The 24,787-nt window shown below is 41.4% G+C and overlaps 1 protein-coding gene across 1 annotated transcript in view; it reads left to right on the top strand.

The window, feature by feature from the left end:
* The window catches only part of LOC146853795 (olfactory receptor 5M5-like), a 29,579-nt gene extending 5,128 nt beyond the window's left edge, over positions 1 to 24,451 (top strand). Inside the window, exons 3-5 of the mRNA XM_085650906.1 lie at positions 3,688 to 3,740; positions 6,110 to 6,267; positions 23,508 to 24,451. Of these exons, the coding sequence (XP_085507032.1) occupies positions 3,688 to 3,740; positions 6,110 to 6,267; positions 23,508 to 24,451 (1,155 nt within the window). The remainder of the gene's footprint in view (positions 1 to 3,687; positions 3,741 to 6,109; positions 6,268 to 23,507) is intronic.
* Positions 24,452 to 24,787: the final 336 nt, after the last annotated feature.

Below are 24,787 nucleotides of genomic sequence, written 5' to 3'. Positions count from 1 at the left end.
GCCCTGTTCTTAGGAGAGCAAAATGTGGAAAACACAATTATGAAATTCTCTTGATAATTTGCTCTTTGTATGTGTGCTGAATTCTGCTCCACAAATAGAAACAACAATTCACCTGTAAGGATTGTTTATGTGCAGGAAAATGTCCCTTCCTGCAATATCAACATTTGGCACTGCAGCACAGGCACCCTAGGACCATGGCACAAGGGTGGCTTGCCTGGCGAAAGTCAATTTTAAAGACAATAGCACTGAGGGACATGCAGAGGTGTGTTTGAATCTTTTTGCATACAGCGCATCCCTGCATTTCTATTCTGTTGGAGCACCGTGCTACCAATTTTGGGGTAACACCACACTCCCGTAGATTATGGTATATATACCCTCTATTTAGTACAGAAAGTGCCACAACTTGACAAAAATGTGCATGACTGCTATTACAATGTGTGTTAATCTAGGCTGACTGTGAGACTTGTAACACTCCATGATGCAAAGATTTGGAAAAGAGACACATGACGGTTCACTTGTCTTTGTTTGTATGCATGAAGGGATTAGTTACAAGCCCCTTGCGCCACTGGTATATCACTTTAAATAAGGAAGATAGTGACGTACAAGCAGCACAAAGGACTTGTGAATAAGCCGCAGAGTACCTAAGTGGCTACCGTTTGACTTGCACATAGTGTGGGAGAGTGCCGAGGCATAGGTGCATGGACTGTATCATGTGACATATTTGCCCCCCTTGTTGTTACTTACCTTGTTGATGATGTAGTTGGTCATAGTCAGCACTGTCCTGTCGCTCTACTCCAACCACTGACTCCTCACCGATTACTGTGGACACCTGTTCCTCCAGGGCATTGAGTTCCTCCTGGGGCGCTGGACTCCCACCTCAGGTCTGCAGTGCTGCCTGGTGATTGCTAGCCAGTTTCTGCTTAGTCTTGCACTTGGCATCATGTCGGCGCTTTTTGCAGTCTGTCACTGTCCTATTTATGTCTGCGATGGAGTTCACCTTGTTGGCTATAAACTGCCATATAGCATTTTTGGTCCCCAATGACACCTTAGAGCTGACGAAGAACTGGTGTTGATGCTCCTTCACCTCCGCAAAAAGGATCTCATTCTCCTCCAGACTGAATCTGCATTTCCTCTTCTCCTTGGACTCTTGCTGGTTACCCTGGATGTTGGGGGTGTTATTGTCCTATGCTAAACTCGGTCCTGGCTGTTACAATCAGGCCTTTTTTTCTGTTAGAGGCGCATTTGTAAGCTTTTTTCCCCGTTAGACTCTGAAAAGGTCTGTTAGGCTGACTATCACGTTCTTTCTTGCTGCTAATTGGCTGTCTCTTTTTTCATGCTAACGTGTAGTTTTCTTATGCCTTGACACTAACGTTAGTCTAATTTTTCCTGGGTGATAGCTGATCCTAACGCCACGTAGTGCCGTATTGCAGCTATGTCACAAACGTGGCATTAGGATTTGGTGAACAGCAGTGATAGAAAAATTGTCGCTAAGCAGCATGAAAACTGCTTAATGACAATCCTTGTAAATATGCCCGTTAGGGCCTCATTTATGAGATTGTGGTGCAAGCAGCGCAGCAAAGCACCTTGTACACTTGTACACTTCGGGGTTTCTGTATAATATGTGTGTGATTTAAAATGCTCTGACACCCTATATTGGGCTAACTAGTGTTGAGAAAAACATTAACTGAAAAATAAATTAGTAAATGCTACTTAATTCATTCTTACTATAATTATCCATACAGACAGTTAGATCTGAAATGCTGCAGGATTATATACCTTTACTACGCGGATTTTACACCGCAAAACAATTACAACGTGGTTGTTACAACAACCGCGTTGTTACCACGCAGTGCCATTACAACGACTTGTGCTAGATGGCCTGCTGGACTTTGGAATAGTATGACTTACTATTCTAACTCCATTGTGTGCAACAGTAGAAAGGTGTTGGAATAATAAACCATGCTATTCCTTAGTCTAGAGCGCCATCTGATGCAAGTCGTTGTAACGAATTGCATTGTAAGTGCACTGCGTGTTAACAACGCAGTCATTGTAATGACCGCGTTGTGATTGTATTGCAGTGTAAAGTCCGCGTAGTAAAGGTTGTTTCCCATGCTGCAGTGCATACATATCAGTTATATACAGAAGTTGAACATAGTTAGAAACCTGCCTTTCTTCTAGCACTTGTGAAGTGATAACAAGATGTTTTCCTTTGGTTGCTGACACTATATTGACATCTAGATGTTAGGCTTGAGATGGCGCCCACTCTGGATGAGAATCCCAAAAAAGATATCCTGGGGTCCCTTTAAATAATCAAGTCAAGTTAAAAATTCCTGTTGGGCTTCTGCATCAGAACTCAAGCATACCCACACTTTTGTTTACATCTCATTCCATACTTCACGTTCATCCTCGATTGCATCAAGGCTCAACACCACACCTATATGTTTTTATAACAAGAATTATTCTCTTTTATGTCTTACTCATGTATCAAATCTCATCTGAGAACCAGTAATAAATGATATATTCAAAACCCAATAATACAGTATCATAGCCAAATTACTTGAAATACAATAAAACTTTTAAAAATCCATCAATGTGTACTCTTTTCTAGTAGGGAGGAACAACATTATACAGTGCAAAATATCCCTTTAGACAAACAAATAGACATTGATAAGGGAAATAAAATAGACGGTTACATATATCTTTAAGGTCACCATCTTTCTTGATCATAGTTCGTATCACAGAGTATCCTAAATCATTAATAGCTACTGTATTCTTCAATGATTTCCAGATTTTGTGTTAACTATGCATCAACGTGTTTTGGAGGATACCCCGTGTTTAAGATCACCTACCTTCTTCAGGATGAAAAGATTTATCCCATTTCCTAATTAAAAACAGATTTCCTTTTCAATCCTGGTGCTACATGTGCAATCTAGTCACACGCTCATGTATTTGCATGTGGTCCCAAATGAAGAGTGGAACTAGCAGGATGTCTTTCAGTTATCCGTAATGTGCAAACAGAGCAAATTCTTCATATACGATATAATTCAAATAGTGTGTATCCTTATTATTTGCTTAATCTTATCTGGAGATGGAGCTCTTTCTTTTGTAAATGTAGCAGTTGTCCTCCTCTTCTTACTTATATCCGTATAAAACATTCGAGGTATCAGGACAGGTCTGTCATCCTCCTCCTGGCCTAGTATTTAGATTCCTTTAAATAATGCTGTGTGTTGGGCCCAGCCAGAAGTTAAAATAAGAACTCCACCCACCATGTTCAGCTTTCTGATCCAAGTAAAAATCAGACAACATGCAGGTTCTGCTGAATGTTTCCAGTGTCAGCACATTGTTAATTCAGCATATTTAACTGTGCCCAAACAGTTTCAATTAGAAATGCCAGATCCCGGATCTACCTTGAGTCCCCATATTTCCTCCACTACTTGTTTATGAGAAACTCTCATCTGCAGAGCATAAGCTGTAGATATATTGAGTCCAATGTACTCCGCGTACCTAAGACGCAAAGACCCTGCAGTTGCGCAGAAATTTCCACACTGTAGTATGGATGCCACACCTCACCATGACTGCGGAGGCTCTTCGTTAACCAGGCCCTGCACGTTTCTAGGTATCAAGACTCTCTCTAATACATTCATGCTTGATTGCCTTTGTGGTTTAAATATCCATGTTTATTTTCAGCCATGCGCATGTGTAGCTAATGCATCACTCAGCTTGCCTCAACAGCAACTCTGGTTTGTGAAGCTGGAACCCTGCAAGGTCTCCCACAATGCCAAAATAACTAGGAAGAATGTGTGCTATGCTAAGCAGAAAACATAAGTAGTGTATAAAATAAAATGATGCCCCCTCCAGAATGTGATAAGGGTTCCCCTGAGACCCTAATATCTCACAGATATTCATATGTCTCCGAAGGCCCTTTCCATTTAAGTATTTTGTGGTGAGCTCTGGAGCATGCTACTGTATCGAGGCACTCACTCATGCTGAGCACTGAAAGAAGCAACTAGTCTCTAGGGCATGTTAGTCTAATTCCATACAGTGTGTGTCTGTGGCAGCTGACTACACTTGTATCAAACACTTTCAGTTGGACATTGACCTCCTCCAGCACTGCCAGACACAAAGCTCTGAGACACAGACATACGAAGACCCCAGATGGCTCACACACAATTCACTTAATACTAAAAAATCTGCAAAGTAATCCACCCAAACTGTCACAGATGGGACAGTCCCACCTCTGATTTTCACATGTGGAGTACTGTGTCATGTTCATAATGTACAGAACTCTGACTTATTCCTCGGGTGCAGTCACTGTGTTTAAGAGGTCGCTACTGTTACTTGCATGCACGCAAAAGCTTCCTGGAATTCCAGCGTTCAGCATGGATGCTGGCGACTGAAGGTAAACTCTTAGCACTGTCACAAACTCGCCTCTGCTAATACGGACTTGCTGGATGATAATTTTATCGCCTGTCTTGATAATATGCCCCAAAGTGTCTGATTAAAGGCCTCTGAAGCCTCGTGTTTATAAAAGTTCGAGGCAGGTTTGTCAATCTAATTCGTTTCGCAAATCAAAATGTTATTTTTTGGAGTCTTTCCTATAGACTAAACCGTAAATAGCCAGAATGTCATCACTCGCTCATTTCACTCAATACCCAATGTCTATGCTGTGAAGTAACACAAAATGTAAATGAAAAATCAAATCAGCAAAATGAATGAATGAGAATTTTGGAAAGAGCACTACTATCACTCTGGGTGCTCTATCCAGTGTTTAATTTGTAAGTGGTAGTCCCATACTTTGTAACCCTGGACATAGTACTATGCTTCGCTCACGGAGCATGTGTAGTTTACACTACTACGCACTATGCAAAATGCACATAGCACAGTGCAAAAACTGTGCTACAAAACATAGCATAGCAACAATATCAACAATTCCCACAAATGCCTTGATAAAGCAATTTTACATGCTAAAAAGCATATAACCAATTCACAAAAGTGAACTGTGAAAGAAAATATTAGACAATGAGAAAGGTGACGATTTTGGGCTCCCCCCTAACCTAAGGGGAGGACCAAGCAGAGGCCTTGAACACAAAGAGCATATCATGCTGGTGAACGGTTCAGTGGTGGTCCCTTCCTCCTAGGACCACCCCAAGCACAGTTATGGGCAAAAATACAATCCCAACCAAAGGCCCTGCAAAGCATTATGGGACAAGATTAGCAGTGGGCAGTGAATATTATAGTGTCCAATATCAAAATAATTCTACGAGTCATATGCAAAAGCATTGAAACCCTTTCATGAAGCTTTTGCATTTGACTCGTGAGGTACATCTAGTAACGACTAGTGGAACTGCAGCTTGATGTAATAATAATTTCAATGCTTTTGCATTTGACTCGTGAGAGACATCTAGTAACGACTAGTTGAACTGCAGCTCTTTGTAGAATTATTTTGATATTGGATACCATAATATTCACTTCCCACTGCTAATCTTGTCCCATAATGGTTTGCAGGGCCTTTGGTTGGGATTGTATTTTTGCCAATAACTGTGCTTGGGTTGGTCCTAAGAGGATGGGACCACCAACAAATTGTTCAAGAATATCTGCTTTTTGTTTTCAAGGCATCTGCTTGGTTCTCTCCCTAGGTTAGGGAGGATCCTAAAATCATCACCTCTCTCACTGCGTGCTATTTTCTCATTTTCACTTTTGTAAAAATGACTATATGCGTTTTAGCATATAAAGATAGAAATATTTATTTTATCATCACTTGCATTGTGCAAGATGCTGTTTGCAATTATTGCTCAGAGCAGACAATCACACAGTGATATTAGCTACATACTATGCAGTTTGCATATCTAAGCATATCTCTTTGTGTAGACGTGTACTACGCCCAGGGTTAATATTTTGCTTAAAAGCCTGTAACCAGTGTAATAAAATGACAGGGTGATGAATACCAAGACTGAGTGTTCTTGACTCCACGTTCCTTCTCCTTAATCCACCACCAGACACTCACTGTTTATATCACCCCTGGAGGTTCTTTTTAAATCCCTGCTTTTTACTTTGTCTATTTTTCTCTTCTTTCTTTCCTCCTTGTGTGCTTTTCCTTCTATTGTTCTAGGTTGCAGTATGATGAGGAACAATACGTTCCAGCCCCCAAAATTGCATGCTGCAGTATCCCCACCTTCAATCACCAGCTCAATTTAAGCCAAGCAGAACGAAGAGAGAATCAGAATTTTGGAACTGAAATAAATATCTTCATGTGTTTCGGAGCAACAGGTACAAATACATGGCAGTTTATTCTAGTGTGATATAATGACGACGCTAAAGGATCAGCCCCCAAAAATAATTTTCCTAGCATGCAGAAACCATACAAGATTGACAGATGCTGACATCAGCATGCAGAAATGCATGTATTTGGGGAACAGATCTTTTAGGTATTTGGGACCTTGATCACCTAGTAGAAGAAACAGAGGGCTTTGAGGGCTACATTTATTGTTTACAGGCAACCAATACACTTCTCATAGATGTTGAGAAATTGACAGATGTCTCTTTAGAAGAGAGACACTGCAAAGGTTCAGATAATTTAAAGCTAGGCTGTCGCTTCTTCAGTGATTATTTTGCATGGGTTTCAGTGGTGTTTTCTCAATATGTTCCAACCTTTTGAAATCAGAGCTTTTCATAGTTTATACAGCAACCTAAACCCCCAAAAAGAGTGTTTTTCCAGTATTTACAAAACATGTTTTTTTTGCAGTTATTGTTATAAAGCACATATTTGATTTAAAGGAGAGGTAACACAGGATATGTTGTGTTTTACCATTGGCAGTGTACCCAGTGGACTTAGAAGGCATGTGTATTTCACTCTCACTTATACTTACATCTCATTACCTTCTCCCACATCTCATTACCTGTCACACTGGCTCTATCAGGACTCTATCTGTTTTACCGAACCATTAATGGATATTTTAATAACCCCATCCCTGGACACAACAGGGGGTCATTCACCCACTCTTTTTGGAAAATTATAACATTGTATTAGTGGTCAACCATGCCACCAGCATGTCACTTTGTGAAAACGTGATGCGTTAAATATGTGCACCCCTGCTTTTCTGCACTGTTTGCCTGACTGAATTAAGGTTGTGCGGCTGTTGTGTGGACATTCATAGCTGCCAAGTGCCCCCATCACAAATGTATCACTTTAAGTACATTCTGACCTTTTCACAGACATCACATTGTATTCTGGGTCTTGAAATATTGCTGTTAGCATTGTAACTGTGGACTCTAAAACCCCAGCAGTAAATGCAGTTGGTTAAAAAGCCATGACTAGCTGAAGATATCACCCATAACAATGGGACACCATTTAGTTGTTATGTGGAAAGTCTTATGTCTTGTTTTTACCACAATCCTATGTGCAGGGTGATACCACTAGCTTCACAGGTATATGTCACTATGCCTTGCATTAAATGTTTAAAGTCTGGGTCTTTGATTGGTAACCTGTTATCAATACAGACTTGTTAGAAAAGGGGACTGGTGTATCAAAGTGTGTTATCCATTCTGTGTATGTAGCTAGTTGTGTTAAGGCCTGACTCAAAAAGGTAAACATACATTTTGTGTAAATTCACTATTTTTTGCTATTCACAAACTAAGGGGCATATTAACAAGGAACGGGGAAAATTAACGCTAAGGGCGCTTAGCGTTAACTTTTTTAACGCCCGCTATCGCTGGTTAATATCGCCTGGTTATCGCATTATTAACAACGCTGACCGCCTAGGCGATAAAAAAATCCAGTGATAGCGGCATTTTAGGAGGTTATCACTGTTAATGCAGCGATAAAACTACGAGGATAGGGATATCCTTGTTGATAGCCCATGGTGTACTTAGCCATGTTATCCACCTCCCATTGGATTACATGGCTAAGCCTGAAAATTAGCAGACGTAAAAAAGCAGCGTTAACCGTGGATAGCGCTGCTTTTTTTGTCTCTAACAGGGTTAGCGTGAAGCTTGATAATAGGAGAAATGTCGCTTAGCGACATTTCTCCTATTATTTTGCTCTGGAACGCCCACTTTGCAGATGCAAAGGGAAGTGTAGTGAAAAAGGGTGCTAACATGCGATTTTGCATGTTAGCACCCTGTTGCTGATAGGGAGCTATTTTTATCTCTCCTTTTTTGGCTTTTAAAGCTAAAAAAAGCCCTTGTTAATATGCCACTTAGAGTTAATTGTAAGTTTAAAACTGTGGAAGCTGCACAGTTGGGTCAGAGAACTCCGTTCATAAAAAGCCAGGCCTCCGCAGTCTTAAGCTTACTAGTAACTTTTAGTTTGTGAATAGCAAAAAAATATTACATTTACAAAAAGTGTACGTTTCCTTTAGTGAATCAGATCAACAATTATATTGCCCAATAATATTATGAGTCAGCCATTTATTCAATCAGTGAAAGTATTAACCATTGCTAAAAGATAAAATATGATTTTTCTATTCCCTTGTTCTCTACAGTGTATAAAATAATTAGATCAGAACTAAAACATGCTTCTAAACTCTGCATCATTAATCGAAGCACTCGGAACTGGAGGAAATATATGGGAGAAGAAAGAATATTTTAGTTACAGATCTATACAACAACATACAAGCAGAATTGGTCCTTCCGCAAACATTTTGCCTTACTCCTCCTATTTTTGCTGATCCTGTTTATGGTGGAGTTAGGATTCTGTGCACTTTAACCAGTGCTAAAGTGATTGTGCGCTCTCCTTTTAATATGGTAAAAATGCACCCAATTGGCACATTTAATTTACTTGTAAGTCCCTTTTAAAGTGGCACAACAATCAGGTAGGCTAAAGAATGGTTCGTAATTAATCTTTGTTGATGGCGTTTTTACCCCTAACATTGTGGGGTATCATCAGGACCAAAGATGTAAGAGACATTTGATGAACAAATAAAAAACCAATTGCCAGGGTTGGTGACGTGCACACCGAACAAGTGAAAAGAGAGGGTATACTCACATAGGACCCACCCCGGTACCTAGTCATCAAAGGCCACAAAGCTGGTGAGAAACTGGTGATGGTATCAGAAAAGTATGCACCCAAACAGGAAGGGATGGTTCCTATATTACTAACCACATGGATATGTTAGGTAGGAGACAGGACTGTCTGGGTCAGATGACCGGCATGAGGCAGAGAAAACAATATCAGTGCATCTCAGGATTCCATTGATAGAGGGAGACACGTTGATCTGTGCACCTGATCTGCGTGCTGGCCACTGAAGTCAGTCTCGCTGAAGGTAAGTGCCAATACAGGTGTGTTCATTTTAGCTTGATAAGTTGTAAAAATGTACATTAATGCATTACACATAAATAAATGCATGTAGAGCAATGTAAAAAAGACTATTGTCAACACACTATTCCTAGTAAGACAAGTGTAAAAGAAGCTTACCTTAGGCAACAACGGCGTTGATTAGCATAGTGGTCATGTACTAGCAGCAATGGGCGGACCTGGACAACTGGGTTCAGGATTAAAACAGAAGTGGGAAACTGAAAAAATGGTAAGTTTATATATCATTTCCTTCAATTCTGCAAAGTCGAAGTAGGAGGTATCCCCATCACAGTTTCCTCAATGGAAAGGCACATCACGATTGGACCAGCAGTAGTCTTGGCTGAACTCCCTCCGACAGCCACTTCTGCCTATGACACAAGTGAAAAAAACCTGGTTGGAGTCGGTGGTACTCCTGCGGTCTTTTGTTCTTGGACCCGCTAACAGAGATATAGAGTCAACGGATTGCCAAGTGGTAGGACCGCTCAATAGGCAGGCAGTGAAACTGTCAAAACAGTGACCACAGTGTGGAAATATGGATTTTTCTGGTCAGTTATGTCCCCTATCTTGGACCCCAACGGTTCTATATGCATGTTACAAGTACATGTATGTTCCCTCCAGTTCCAGTTATGAAGACGCAAATACATGTGCGTCCACCGTCAACATGTCCTCTGTCAGATCCGCCATGAATAGGCCGGATATTCCATTCCTAAGTACAAAAGGCCACCGGCTTTATATGGCTCACTTATGCCATTTTACAGTCCAGGCAAGTAGGCCCTGATTCTGTCATCAAAACTCCTCTTTCCTTCTGCCTCTGAAAGCTCCAGTCTGAGCCTGCATCTGTGACCATGAACTTTGTCTCATTCTCTGCGCGGCTCACGAAGCCTGACATCAGCCTATTCTCTGCCAAGAACTGTATTTCACCTTCGAATTATCTGCTTCCCCCTCAGCCGATGCATTCCTGCCTAGTAGTTTAAGTAAACATTCTTCCAGCTACCCAGCAAAGGGCCCGGCTTCTCTGTCTTAATACAAGTAATTCATAGCCCTGTTACTATGGAAGATTCCTGCCCTTGCATTTAGTGTAGACACTTAGACGCTTGTACACGCACACACAGTCAGTATAGAATAGATTCTGTCCGAGAGTCCTTTCTTTATGGATAACATAGTTCTTTAAACATAGGATGTTAGATATGATTTGGGATTAGGTTGACATAACCCCAGACTTTTCGTCTCCACATGTAGAGCTAAATGTCAAGTCCCCTTCACCCCCTAGTTACACGTCAATCACACGTCATGCTGCTGCGCGCGCATCTATGCCAACTATTATCTTATAGATCCACCTATATATGATCTCATAACCAATTATGTTCCTTTTTACTCCTTATTACACCCATTTTCGGTTACGTAGACAATTCGTCATTTTCCTTATCAATTGTTACGCCTACTGTATTCGCTTCATTGTAATGTATGTATTATAAAAGCCATTTCATGTCAATAATGTGTGTGCTTCACTTCCTGAACCTTCGTGGTGACGGAACATTGGGAGCAACCGATTATAATCGAGTTAATGGAATAAAGCCCATTCCGAACCTCTAATACCACGGATTCTGCCTCTCATTTTACTGAGCTATTTTATTATGTTCCTGTATCAAATTCAGTCCAGGTAAAGGAGAAATATTTACCACATGAATGGCGCCCGAATAGGGACACTTTCTCATCTCATGCGCCGGCGGTGAGTTGCAGGCCCGGTCTCCTGCCACAGCTGGACGGACAATAACGCGTACCAGCAGGATTTCCTGTATCTCCCTCCGGTCAAGCGGGGGCGACTGAGACTGCGATCAACACCCAGACGAGGCGGTGAGAAGTGCGAAGTATCCCGACCAGAGCCTAGCTGAGAGAGCAAGATCCGAGGTATACAGAGACCCACCAGTCCGAAGTCAAGCCCAGTGTCCGACGAGTCGAGTCGAGTCCAGTCCGTTTCAAGTTCAAGTTACTGAGGCCTTCCGTTTCCGAAGCTACCCGGTGAGTACCATTGCCGGGGAGGCATTTCTGACGTGCACATAGGTTGTGCCGGTCAAGACGGGTTTGGGTACACAAATCCGGTCTGCACTGTTTTAGCAGTGTATCTGTACTGTTTAGCAGTATATCAAGTATTCCGAAGTATTCCGAAGTGTCTAGTTATTGTCTAGTTATTGCCGAGAATTAAGCTTGGTGATTAGTTATGCAGACGATCATCATTGTTGTTTCAGTTAAAGGTTTAATGTTTAATGTTTAATGTGTTTAAATACGTTCTGTATATTGTGGTATGAATGACTGTTCATTATCGTGTTTATTGTATTAAGTCTGTTCAAAATCAAGTATCGGGTCAGTTGGTCAAAATCAAGTATAAGGTCAGTTTTCAATATGCCGCTCTTTTCGAAATTAAGACAGATCACTACAAGAAAAGGGGTACTCGAAGAAGCCGTTCCTATTCCTCCTAGGGACACTCCAGGGCACTTCATGTATCATAAACATGGCTTAGACGCTATATTATTTCTTGATTTATGGGTAGACTACACCAAGGGATTACCAGAAAGTCAGAGGTGGCCCACAGCGGGAACCTGGGATGCAGAGTGCATCATGAAAGTAGAAGAAGAGTTATGGAAAAGGAAAGTCAGACAGTCACAGAAAGATGCCATTGAATTATGGCGTAAGGAATCGCATAGACGAACAGAAAAAGCACGTAGACAGGAAGAGAAGAGTAAAGAGAATTCCAATAAAGTTCAAGAAAATCTATTAATTGAGGAAGGTATCCGAGTGAAATCAGAACAAGTAGACAGACAAAGAAATGCCCTTATGAATGGTATGTATCCCCTTCTGGCCGAAGGATTACCTAAGGCTACTCCAGAGATACCGAAAGACTTGCCAACCCCATTATTTCCAATAAAGGTACATCCTAAGGGGCATCCTAGAACAGCAGAAGATGTTTTTCTTTCCTCATATTTAGATGACGCAGCTCCCGAATATGCTAATTCCGCCCCGCATAGACCGCATACCAGGGAGGTCCAACGCCCAGATCCAGCACCCGTATCCCTACAGCAACAAATCGAGTCACAAGTTCTGGCAAGCACATCTGTTTCTGCATCTGTTCCCACAGCTGCTTCTATAGCTGTGTCCACACCTATAGTTGCTGTATCACGTTCAACGAATCCTTTCACACCCGACACCCCCGATGGGGCTACGGGAGGTGCTACCAATATTTTTTCTACGCCACCCAGAATAAATAAACTTACATTTCAAGAGTCAGGACATTCACGTACACCCAAACTCCTTAGTGCCCGTGCGCTTAAGGAACTTCTTATAGATTGTAGATATGACCCTGTGCCTGGAAAAGAGGACGAAATGACCCTAGCATCATTACGTCTCAGACGAGCCGCAGTGTATTTAGGGAAGTTACCAGGAATGACTGCGCATCTAGATAATATATACCATTTTGTCCACACAGGGCGAGATCCAGGATGTATTAACAGAGCTATGGAATACCAGAAAGTAGAGATACAGGGGGAACTGTTACGTTTCCTCATAAACTGTGTGATCAGAAATGAAGACCGACCGGGGGTAGACCCGGAAGCAATGCAAATTCTTACCCGATGGAGCCAGAATATATCAGAAGGGAGACATGATAAACAAAATTGTATAATAGCCATGTGCCGAAAGATCCGTAAAGAAATAGAACGCCTACACGAAGAGAGATTAGAGGTAGACGAGTTCGAACAAAGCGAGGAAGAAGGGTCAGGACCGCCCACAGGACAGTCAGAAACTATAGCCTATGTAGGTAAAAGAAGATCTTGTAATAGTACGAGATGTCTTATTGACCCGACACGCCCGATATGTCCAGACAATAACAGGAGTTTCCCAACACCCATAGTCCATATAAGGTCTAACGAGCATTCGTTCCAAACAGCTGACAAGTTACTCCGAGAACGAAGGGGTTATCATTTCCTCGATTCTATGGATGAACAAGATTTAGCCAGGGCAGCTGTCCATTGGGTGGACAGTCCCGGAAAATATAGTGATGATACAGTAGTACGCACATTCTTGAATCTCACCCCAGATGAACAGAGGTTAGCTGGGATTTAAATGATTCAACAACTCATTATACTATATCGAAGTCAGCATTCGGATCCTGGTCCCTTACCTGACATACTGACTGAATTACTTATGAATAAATGGAGGGGTCCAGGTACTAAATTAATTAGAGAAATTCTAGAATCAAGACAGCAATATATTCTTTTTGTATGTTCAGAACATGTTCCATTGCCCGTCAAGGAAAGAACTAGGTATCATATAGATAGACAGAATCCCTTACGAGAAGTGCACCCAATAAAGGGCGAGGACAATCAGTTTAGACGCGTATTTGTATATACGCCCATATCGAAAATAGAATTGTTACAAATGAAGAAAGTGGTACCCAGTCATGACAAAGACCCAGCGGGTTTTCACCGAGAAATTAAAGACATGTTACTCATGGGAGAGTATACCTACCCCGACATTATGACAATATTAAAGGTATTGATGCCTGCTGGCATTTATGAGAAACTCAAGGAAAAAGAGTGGGAGGTAGGAGACCAAAAGATAGAATGGTCAGTATTAGAAGCAGAAGAAAGGGCCCGAACTGCAGGAGCAGGACTTGGGGACAAAACTAAGGCATTACCAGGATTACTAGTACAGGTACTGCCGCGTTTATTAACTACGAAAAAGGAAGACTGGGCTACAATTTCAGCCTGTAAACAGATGCAAGATGAGGACACTAGTGATTACTATGCCCGATTTGAAAAATGTTTTGGTATAAATAGTGGCATAAAAGCAAGTAGCGAATCATACCCACATCTGTTTGTAACAAAATTAGTAGAAAATGCCCTGCCCCCAGTAAAGAATAGAGTATTAAAGTTCGAGAGTACCTGGCAAGGTAACACTCCATCACAAATGTTACAAATGTTACAGTACCATCACAATAGAATTAGAGAGGAACAAGAACATGAACACAGACGCATGAAAGACACGAAAATGAAAATGTTAGTTTCCCAGACAGTTCCAGCTGAAGGACATAAGAAGGGTATGACACATTCCGATTCAGCAGGACCTGTAAAAGGGACATGCAATTACTGCAAAAAGCCAGGTCATTACGTACATGATTGTCCAGTTTTAAAACATAATATCAGCATAGGTAAAACACAAGAAAGATCACGGCCACTCAGACAAGATCAGAATGAACAAGGAGCTATGCAGCATGCCCAGGCCATGCCAGCCGCACAACAGCCAATACAGTTTGTGCCAGCTGCACCACCGTTGCCTGTTACTGCCACACAGACAACAACACGACAAATGTATCAGACCGCACAGTATGAATATCCTGAGTATCAGCGCTACGCATGAACAAGCCTAGAGAGGGAAATTGACTTACCCCTTATCGAGATCCCTGTAGATCAAGAAGGACCTTATGTACACAGTGAATTATTAGGCCAAGACAGAAAGTTTTTACTCGATACAGGGGCAAGTCGAACAACTATAAAACGTAGTGAAGTTCCAGGGGCACCCCTCTCAGGCTCACAGAATATTTCCCTTGGTTTTTCAGGAAAGCCTATTGTTAATGAAGTGTCACAGCCTCTTCCACTTACGATAGGACCTTTGACCCGAACTACAGATTTATTGCTTACTAAATCATGTCCAGAAAATCTATTAGGAATAAAAACGTTAAAAGCTCTAGGAGCCATAATATGTTGTTCTCCGGAAGGAGTAAGATTGTTTTTACGTGATTTTAAAGGTCACTATGTATCTAGAGACATGGATCCCCGACTGCAGACTTTACCTACACGTCTATGGGCACAAGGCCCTACTGATGTTGGATGCATGAATATTACACCATATCGAGTCACATTAAAGGCAGGAGTGGTGCTACCACGAATGCGACAATACAAGTTACCGCCGGATGCTGTAGTGGCTTTACTGCAAATCATTGACGAACTCATTGCCCAAGGAGTGGTTGTAGAAACTGACTCCAATGTATGTCATTCCCCGATAATTCCGATTCTTAAACGAACAGATCCTAAGGCCCCGCCAGTATATCGATTGGTTATTGATCTGCGCGAATTAAACAAATGCATTGTGCCACAATTTCCTGTGGTTCCCGATATCTCGTCATTACTGACAGCTATTGATTCCGAAGCAACATTCTTTACTGTAATAGATCTCAAGAATGCCTTTTTCAGCGTCCCAATAGATCCGGAAAGCCAATATTTATTCGGATTTAGTTTAAATGGGCGTAGTTTTAAATTCTCACGCGCACCTCAAGGATTTACAGAAAGTCCCAGCATCTATAGCCAAGCACTGAAACGAGAACTTGACAGTATACACATGCCAGTTAACACTGCTCTGCTTCAATACGTCGATGATCTGCTGATCACCGCCCGAAGCGAACCTGAATGTGAAAAAGCATCACTGACAGTTTTACAATTTCTAGCCGAAAAGGGGCACAAGGTGTCCCCTTCTAAGCTGCAATTCTGTGTCCAGCGAGTTATTTATCTTGGACACTCGCTGTCCAAGGAGGGAAGGCAGCTTACACCAGACCGCATTCAGTTAATAGCTAACATGCCAATACCCAAGACACAAAAGGAGGTGCGGGCTTTCATAGGCCTCACTTCATACTGTAGACAGTGGATCCCGCAATATGCATTCCTAGCAAAACCACTCATTCAGTTGACAACCCAGGAGGCAGCCACATCGACTGTTCTCCCCTGGACTCAGGAACATACACAAGCTTTTGAAAGCCTAAAGAAAGCTTTATGTCAAGCACCTGTTTTAGCAACGCCATGTTACAGAAAACAGTTTACACTCTTTGTTACAGAACGCGGAGGTACTGCTTTGTCAGTACTCACACAGGAACAAGCAGGAGCACACAAACCATGTGCTTATTTTTCTAGTACATTAGATCCCGTAGCCCAGGCTTTGCCTGCATGCCTGAAATCAGTAGCAGCGACAGCCTTAGCAATCAGACAAAGCGATGCCATAGTGTTAGGACATCCATTGACAGTTCAAGTACCACACACAGTAGAAGTCCTTGTAAATAGAACGCAAACACAACACTTGACTATAGCGCGACTTACAGGGTATGAACTTACATTGTTTCAGCCACACATAGAAATCAGACGCTGTAATACATTGAATCCTGCCACACTTTTGCCAGTAACCGGAACAGACCCACTAGCTCATGACTGTATTGAAGTTATTACTATAACGACGAAACCTAGACAAGACTTGACAGATGTTCCATTGTCAGATCCAGACCTGACGTTGTATGTAGATGGTTCATGTATGAGAACAAGTACAGGAGAGTTGGTGGCTGCTTATGCAGTCACAACAGATACTGAAGTCATTGAAACTAATCGTATAAATACTTTGTCAGCTCAAGCCGCAGAGCTCATCGCTCTGACACAAGCCTGTATTCAAGCCACAAGTAAAAAAGTCAACATATACACTGATTCACGTTATGCATTCGGAGTCGTACATGACTTCGGCGTGCTGTGGCGAGAGAGAGGTTATTTAACTTCCCACGGTGCCCACATTCAGCACGGACCCCTCATTCATGCCTTATTAGATGCAATACATCTACCTACTGCAATATCAATTATGAAATGTAAAGCTCATACGAAAGTTACTGATATCATTTCTCAAGGCAATGATTTAGCCGACAGAACAGCTAAACAGACTGCTCAAACCCAAACATCCGACATGACAAAGACAATAGTCCCGATGCCGACACATTGTATGACAGTTAAAGATCCTACTCTTGACGTAATTGACATACAGACACATGCTACACCAGACGAAATAAAGAAATGGACTGAATTAGGAGGGATCCAAACGGACCAGGGATGGATGACGAAGGAAAAATCTGTGTGGTTCCTCCCTGATTCGATGGTCCAAGTCATTATTAACACTATCCATAGCCCAGCGCATCTAGGAGAAAAAGCTATGCTAGACAGCATTCAACACATTTGGTTCAATAAACATTTACGAGCAGCAGCCAAACAAAAAGTCCGTACCTGTATGATCTGTTGCCAGTTCAACCCAGGAAAAAGCGTTCCCGTAGAACAGGGTGGATTTCATCCTCCTGATCACCCTTTTGAAGTCCTCCAGATGGATTATATCCAGATGGAACGATGTCGAGGATTCAAATATGTTCTCGTAGTTGTCTGCGCTCTGTCCCGTTGGACGGAGGCATACCCGGTTTCAGATTACACTGCCCCGACTACTGCCAAACAGTTAGTTCGAGAATTCTTCCCACGCTACGGTTTACCACGTGTTGTCTACTCAGATAACGGCCAGCCGTTCTCATCCGAATTAATGAAACATGTTTCACTTCTGCTAGGATATCAGTGGAAATTCCACTGTGTCCGACACCCCGAGGCAGCAGGTCTCGTAGAAAGACATAACCAGATTCTGAAAATCAGATTGTCCAAAACATGCCGAGAAAAAGGTGTCGACTGGATAGTAGCATTACCAGTTGCACTTTTTTACATGAGAATGGTAGCACACTCTAGAACAGGGCTATCCCCGTATGAGGTGATCTTCGGTAGACCACCAAATATGTGGGGGACGCCTGTACCACGCAAAATAACTGATATTGACTGTAATATGCTGACAGATTACTTGGCTTCCTTGATGTCTGCACTACAATCTTGTCGTTCACAGGTTGCTGCAGCATTTCCCGACAACACTGAGGTGAAACCCCATGACGTAGTTCCGGGGGATTTTGTGTTTGTGAAAAATTTCGACCGAAAGACTCAGCTGGAGCCCAGGTGGAAGACACCCAAGTTGGTTCTGCTGACCACAAGAACAGCCGTGAAGATCGAGGGCCGCAAGGGCTGGATTCATTCAAGTCATATCAAGAAATTTCATGGACTATCCTCGGATATAGACACTGTGCCCTGCACTCCCTCACAGACTGATTCAAAACTTCCTTTGGTGGAAAAAACTGAAAGCGAACTTTACAAAGTTAAGTTAAGGCCTACGACGTCAGACGGTTTGATTGTTTAAGTCCTCTCCTAGGTGAAGCGGTTGAATCTGTCTCTGACATGTATCCTCTAGACCTGAATCATGAACAGTCGCGAAAAATGATGAAACGACAGGCGTATTGTAAATCACTGCGTAGCCATTGTATAGGGACATTATTAATTTTGTTTTCCTTAAGTCTTTTAATAATTATTACAAGTATGTTGTTGCACATATATTACCCTATTGCCAGAAATGTTCACAATGTTATTGCAGAACATTCTTTTAGTGACTTACCCCCGCATGAATTGTCCTATAGACTTGCGCTGCGCAATAACACTTTCATTAGTATGTTACATCATTCCCATCAGACTAGTAATGCAACTAATTGTTGGGTGTGTGGCCGACTTCCTCCCTATCAGAATTATGAAGGAGTCTTGCCTTTCTTTCCACATCCATTTACACATAATGGCTCCTGTGGAGCATGGTTTAGTTTAATAAATTCCATAGACTCAGACACAGCAGTTTACCAAGATCAATGGGTATGGGGAAACCTAAACCTAGTTTTACTCAAGGTCTGCTACCCTGACAAGGAGGGTCGCCCCAAAAGAACAGGAACTGATCTAGAAAATGAAGTATATGGATTAGGTAATTTTACACCTAACCTCATGATTCTAAATGTCGTATCCGAAGTTGAACTAGTCTTACCCACCATGTCAGTATTCCCAGCAAAAGGTGAATTGTGTGTAAGAAAGGTTGGTTCCATACATATGGGCCATAGTAAGTGCACTACTACAGTAGAATTCAGTGATCAAGGCAAATCTTCATTCAGAGCTTATCGCCACTCCTACTTTATATGTGGTCAGACTGCATATATGCGTCTACCTCTAGATTGGGATGGTACCTGCTATATTGCATTCCTTTTGCCCCCTGTTTTCCTAGCTCCTCCTGATTATTATAGAAATATTCATTTAGTACACAATAGAGAGCGGAGAGATCTCCCAATTGTCGATTATACTGAGACGGCATGGGACAAGTATGTAGATTTCAATAAAGGCATCTTTCCCTATATAGGTACAGTTACCAATAGTAAGCTGATACGTAGATTAACCAGAACCCTTGAAGCAGTAGTGAATGAAACTATTTCCGCCTTAGGCAATTTAACAGAAGAGCAGTCTGCTATGCGGATTGTTGTGCTTCAAAATCGTCTTGTCCTTGACGTCATCCTGGCTGATAGAGGCGGAGCTTGTAGGGTCATCGGATCAAGCTGCTGCGTATTCATACCAGAAAATTCGCCATCTGTATATAAAGCTATAACTCGCCTTCACAAGATTGTAAGCCAGATACACCAGAATCCAGGCACCTGGACTTGGTCCAGTTGGTTTTGGAATGTGATATCAGCCTGGGGATGGAGAGTTCTATCCTTCCTAGGTATTGGCCTTCTCATACTATTCAGTTGCTGTCTATGTCTACAATGTGGACCAGCGATTTGTGGTCTGTGTGCCACATCGTGTATTCCACCACCAAGATTTCATTCAAGATTCCGGAAGAAGAAAGAAGAACAAATGATGCTATATGAACAGATCAATGGATTAATGAAGATTGATATCTCTTAACGGGCAAGTAGGGGACAAGGAGGGAATGTGGAAATATGGATTTTTCTGGTCAGTTATGTCCCCTATCTTGGACCCCAACGGTTCTATATGCATGTTACAAGTACATGTATGTTCCCTCCAGTTCCAGTTATGAAGACGCAAATACATGTGCGTCCACCGTCAACATGTCCTCTGTCAGATCCGCCATGAATAGGCCGGATATTCCATTCCTAAGTACAAAAGGCCACCGGCTTTATATGGCTCACTTATGCCATTTTACAGTCCAGGCAAGTAGGCCCTGATTCTGTCATCAAAACTCCTCTTTCCTTCTGCCTCTGAAAGCTCCAGTCTGAGCCTGCATCTGTGACCATGAACTTTGTCTCATTCTCTGCGCGGCTCACGAAGCCTGACATCAGCCTATTCTCTGCCAAGAACTGTATTTCACCTTCGAATTATCTGCTTCCCCCTCAGCCGATGCATTCCTGCCTAGTAGTTTAAGTAAACATTCTTCCAGCTACCCAGCAAAGGGCCCGGCTTCTCTGTCTTAATACAAGTAATTCATAGCCCTGTTACTATGGAAGATTCCTGCCCTTGCATTTAGTGTAGACACTTAGACGCTTGTACACGCACACACAGTCAGTATAGAATAGATTCTGTCCGAGAGTCCTTTCTTTATGGATAACATAGTTCTTTAAACATAGGATGTTAGATATGATTTGGGATTAGGTTGACATAACCCCAGACTTTTCGTCTCCACATGTAGAGCTAAATGTCAAGTCCCCTTCACCCCCTAGTTACACGTCAATCACACGTCATGCTGCTGCGCGCGCATCTATGCCAACTATTATCTTATAGATCCACCTATATATGATCTCATAACCAATTATGTTCCTTTTTACTCCTTATTACACCCATTTTCGGTTACGTAGACAATTCGTCATTTTCCTTATCAATTGTTACGCCTACTGTATTCGCTTCATTGTAATGTATGTATTATAAAAGCCATTTCATGTCAATAATGTGTGTGCTTCACTTCCTGAACCTTCGTGGTGACGGAACATTGGGAGCAACCGATTATAATCGAGTTAATGGAATAAAGCCCATTCCGAACCTCTAATACCACAGATTCTGCCTCTCATTTTACTGAGCTATTTTATTATGTTCCTGTATCAAATTCAGTCCAGGTAAAGGAGAAATATTTACCACAACAGGACCAGATCCACCCTGATCTACTTCAGACTAATAATTTGATAAAATGTTGTGCTTTTATTACAGTTTTTTAATTTCGGAGGAGTATAGCTCTTGGTCAAACTAGACACCAATGGTCTTACTCACAAATAGAAATCTACATGCATAAATGTTTGCAGATATGAATTTCTACCTACACCTGGGTGTAATTGTCCACAGGGATGATATCCACCAGAGATACTCACCCGAAGTAGAGTTACATGTCTTCACCACCTTCCTTATTTTTATTAATGCTAAAGGAAATTAGATTATTGCATGATCTATTTTCTTAATCCATTCCTTTCTAAGAGTGTTATGGATAAGGTTTCCCTAATCCTTATTTGCCTCTGGATCTACATTATCCTCCATTATTTCTGAGTTGACACACATGCTCTATGGCTATGATCACACTTTATTAGTCACATTACAGCCATACATTTCAACTTTAGTTTTTTTCAGTTTGGCTGCTTTAAGCTATTCTTTTAAAGCTTTATACTTTTTGAGCTTAAACACTTGAAAACTTTAAGCATTAAAGTTTAAAAACTTAAAAGCCTTTTCAGCTTTGCATTTTAAATAAATGAGGATAAGATATACCATGGCCTGTTGGGACCTTTTACCCTTTGTGAATATAAAAAGAAAAGGTTTGTTGTGCAGTAGGCACTGATCCAGAAGACAATATTCTATCCCAGGGTTCTCCAACAAGCAGCTCTGGAGCTACTGGTAGGTCTCCAACATCCTAAAAGTAGCTCTCAGAGCCTAGTATCTCTTTCAGAGAAGATGTGCTATTAAAGAAGACTTGTCTGCTTATTTTTAGACTCTTGGAGTGCCAACCAGCCAATTCAATGGCAGGGCATCATGATAGCACTCAAACATATACTGTGTCAGCCTATGGGGTCTGCCACATGACTATTTGCATCCACTCTCAATCTAGCTAAGTCACAAGGAGAATGACCATGTTGTAGTTGTGTTTTTTAACCTTTTATCTCATTTAATCTTAAAAACGTTAATGCTTTAAGTTTAGATATTAAAGCCTAACAACTTAAAAGCTTTTCAAGCTTTGCTTTTTAAAGAAATGACAGCAAGCTGTACCAAGATGTACAAAGACCTCCTCCCCTTTGTGAATGTAAAAAAAAAATGTTTGTGTTCAGTTGACATCTGCCCTCAAACACACTTTTCAAAAGTTTACATTTTTTTCAAGTAGTCTCAATTCCCTTCAAATAAAAGTTTAAAAAATACAACAAATGTTCAAATAAATGGTGTTTTGCTGACCCCAGCATGTCTGAATTCATGTGATGGTCACTGATCAAAATAAGTAGCACGTTGCAACCTACCTAATAAATAGTGATAAGATAGGTCGGATTGCAAACCACAACAATTTGCGACAAGCATTTTGAGACCAGTGTTTCCTACATATGGCCCTGAAACTCTTTTCCATCAGGTATCTCTCAAGTTATCATTATAGACAACACCGGTTTGTGTAAAAAGATAAAGAGTCAGCCAACATAACCTAAGTGCACAACAATTCGATTTATGAGCTAAATTTGGCAGTTGAGTTAAAGAATAAGGATTGCAATGGTGGTAGCCTTTGAATCACCTTAAGATGAGGTTTAGGGTGAGGAATTCAGGTGTTCCATTGTGCTGATCGTGACAAATGGAGAAGACACTAACAAACCTGTAAGTCTGGGGTTTTCACAACCAATTTTAGAAAGACACTTTACTTTGAAAATTACTTAATAATGTTTCTGTGAAAGACAGTAGGACGTACCTTTTTGGATTTAAAATGGAAGGTGGCAAATGAAAAACTATTTCTCCTGTGAAAAAAGAACATATATTAATATGCAAACAAACATATATTATTATGCAAATGTTCAATTCTACATGATTAAATCATTTAGAGTTTTATAGTGGGTAAACCTAAGGATTGAGTATGCCAATTTGGGATTTTAGAACTACTTTGGGAATAGCTAAACATTTTGAAATTGACTCCACAAATAGGAGTAGGCATCAGAATTTTCAAAGCAGTGCTTTGTGAATTGGGTCCTATGCTAATATTCTTAAGGACCAAGGTGGATCCAAAATATATGGTCATGTTGGGCATGTTAAATCTGTTACTGAACCACGGCTTATTTATGTGTTCTCTTGTTGTTTCAAAAACACATGAGCTCCACACTGTGTGGAGGAGGGAATAAGAGGCACAGGGTTTTAGGAGCTAGCAGCCTCCAACTATGAATGTTTAACCACAAAAGAGCTGCTCCTAAAGTGATAACCACTATAAGGTTTGAGTTATATTGTGAGTGGGGACATCTCACAAAAAGTAAGTAAGTTCTCTTGTTGTTTCCCAGTTAGGTAGACATTATCCTGCACAGCCATAGAACCAGGAAATGGAAGCACCGTAAAGGAGTTCACCCTGTTGGGACTGACTAGTGACCCAGAGTTGCAAGTTCTGCTTTTTCTGCTCTTCCTCTTCATCTACACCTTCACTGTACTGGGAAACCTATGCATCCTGCTCATTGTTTCTTGTAGCCCCCAGCTCCACACTCCAATGTACTACTTCCTCACCCAGCTATCCATCCTGGACCTGGCATATTCTTCTGTTACAGTACCTAAGATGCTGGTTGACCTTTTAACTAGGAAGAAAACTATCTCTTTTTATGAATGCATAGTTCAAATTTACTTTTTTGGTGCCTTCGGCAGCACAGAATTCTTTCTATTGGCAGCAATGGCATTTGACCGCTATGCTGCAATATGTAACCCATTGCTCTACCCACTAATTATGACCAAAGGCTTGTGCGCCCTCCTGGTTGCAGGGTCATATATAGGTGGCTTTCTCCTTTCTCTTATTCATGCAGGTTGCTTATTTCGGTTATCTTTTTGTGGACCTGATGTCATGAACCACGTTGCTTGTGATTACCCAGTTCTTTTGAAGCTATCATGTACGGACACCTCCATAAACCACATTCTCCACTTTTTACTCGCTGCTTTTGTAGTGGCAATTTCCTTGTTTGTCATTATTGTCTCCTATTCATATATCATCACCAGCATCCTCAGGATACGGACCAGAGCAGGTAGACGCCGAGCCGCCTCCACCTGCATCTCCCACTTCACCTGCGTCTCTCTCTTCTATGGTAGTGCTTTCTTAATGGAGGTGCGACCCAACTCAAGCTCTTCAGAGGAAGAGAACAAAATAATAGCTGTCATCCCCACCATGGTGATTCCTTCGCTTAACCCCCTTATATACAGCCTGAGGAATAATGAGGTGAAAGAAGCTTTAAGAAAGATTGTGTACAAGACAATTAAGAAATCATATTGATGTCACTCTTCCTAATCCTTGCGATGCTTCTGGGATGCATTCCATTCTATCATTTCTCAGCTGATTTGTGACATTCCATAATAGGACCAGCTGTATGCAGATTAAGCATACCTAATTTGATTTTCAGATCATGTTTCAATATTGACTGTGTCTGCCGAGGTATGCAGTTGTGTTTTCTGAAATTATAAAATAGTAAAACAGAATCACACATTGTAGATGTGTGGGCATGGCTCACTGCAACTCTATCAACACTTCTACACATTTTCTTTCAGTGACTGGCATACAAATCTGCACACTACACCATCACCACAATTGATAATCCATAGCAAGCGTGTC

The sequence above is a fragment of the Triturus cristatus genome, chromosome 4_1, assembly GCF_964204655.1.
Source record: "Triturus cristatus chromosome 4_1, aTriCri1.1, whole genome shotgun sequence".
Taxonomy (NCBI): Eukaryota; Metazoa; Chordata; class Amphibia; order Caudata; family Salamandridae; genus Triturus; species Triturus cristatus.
This window is presented reverse-complemented; position numbering and strand designations above follow the sequence as displayed.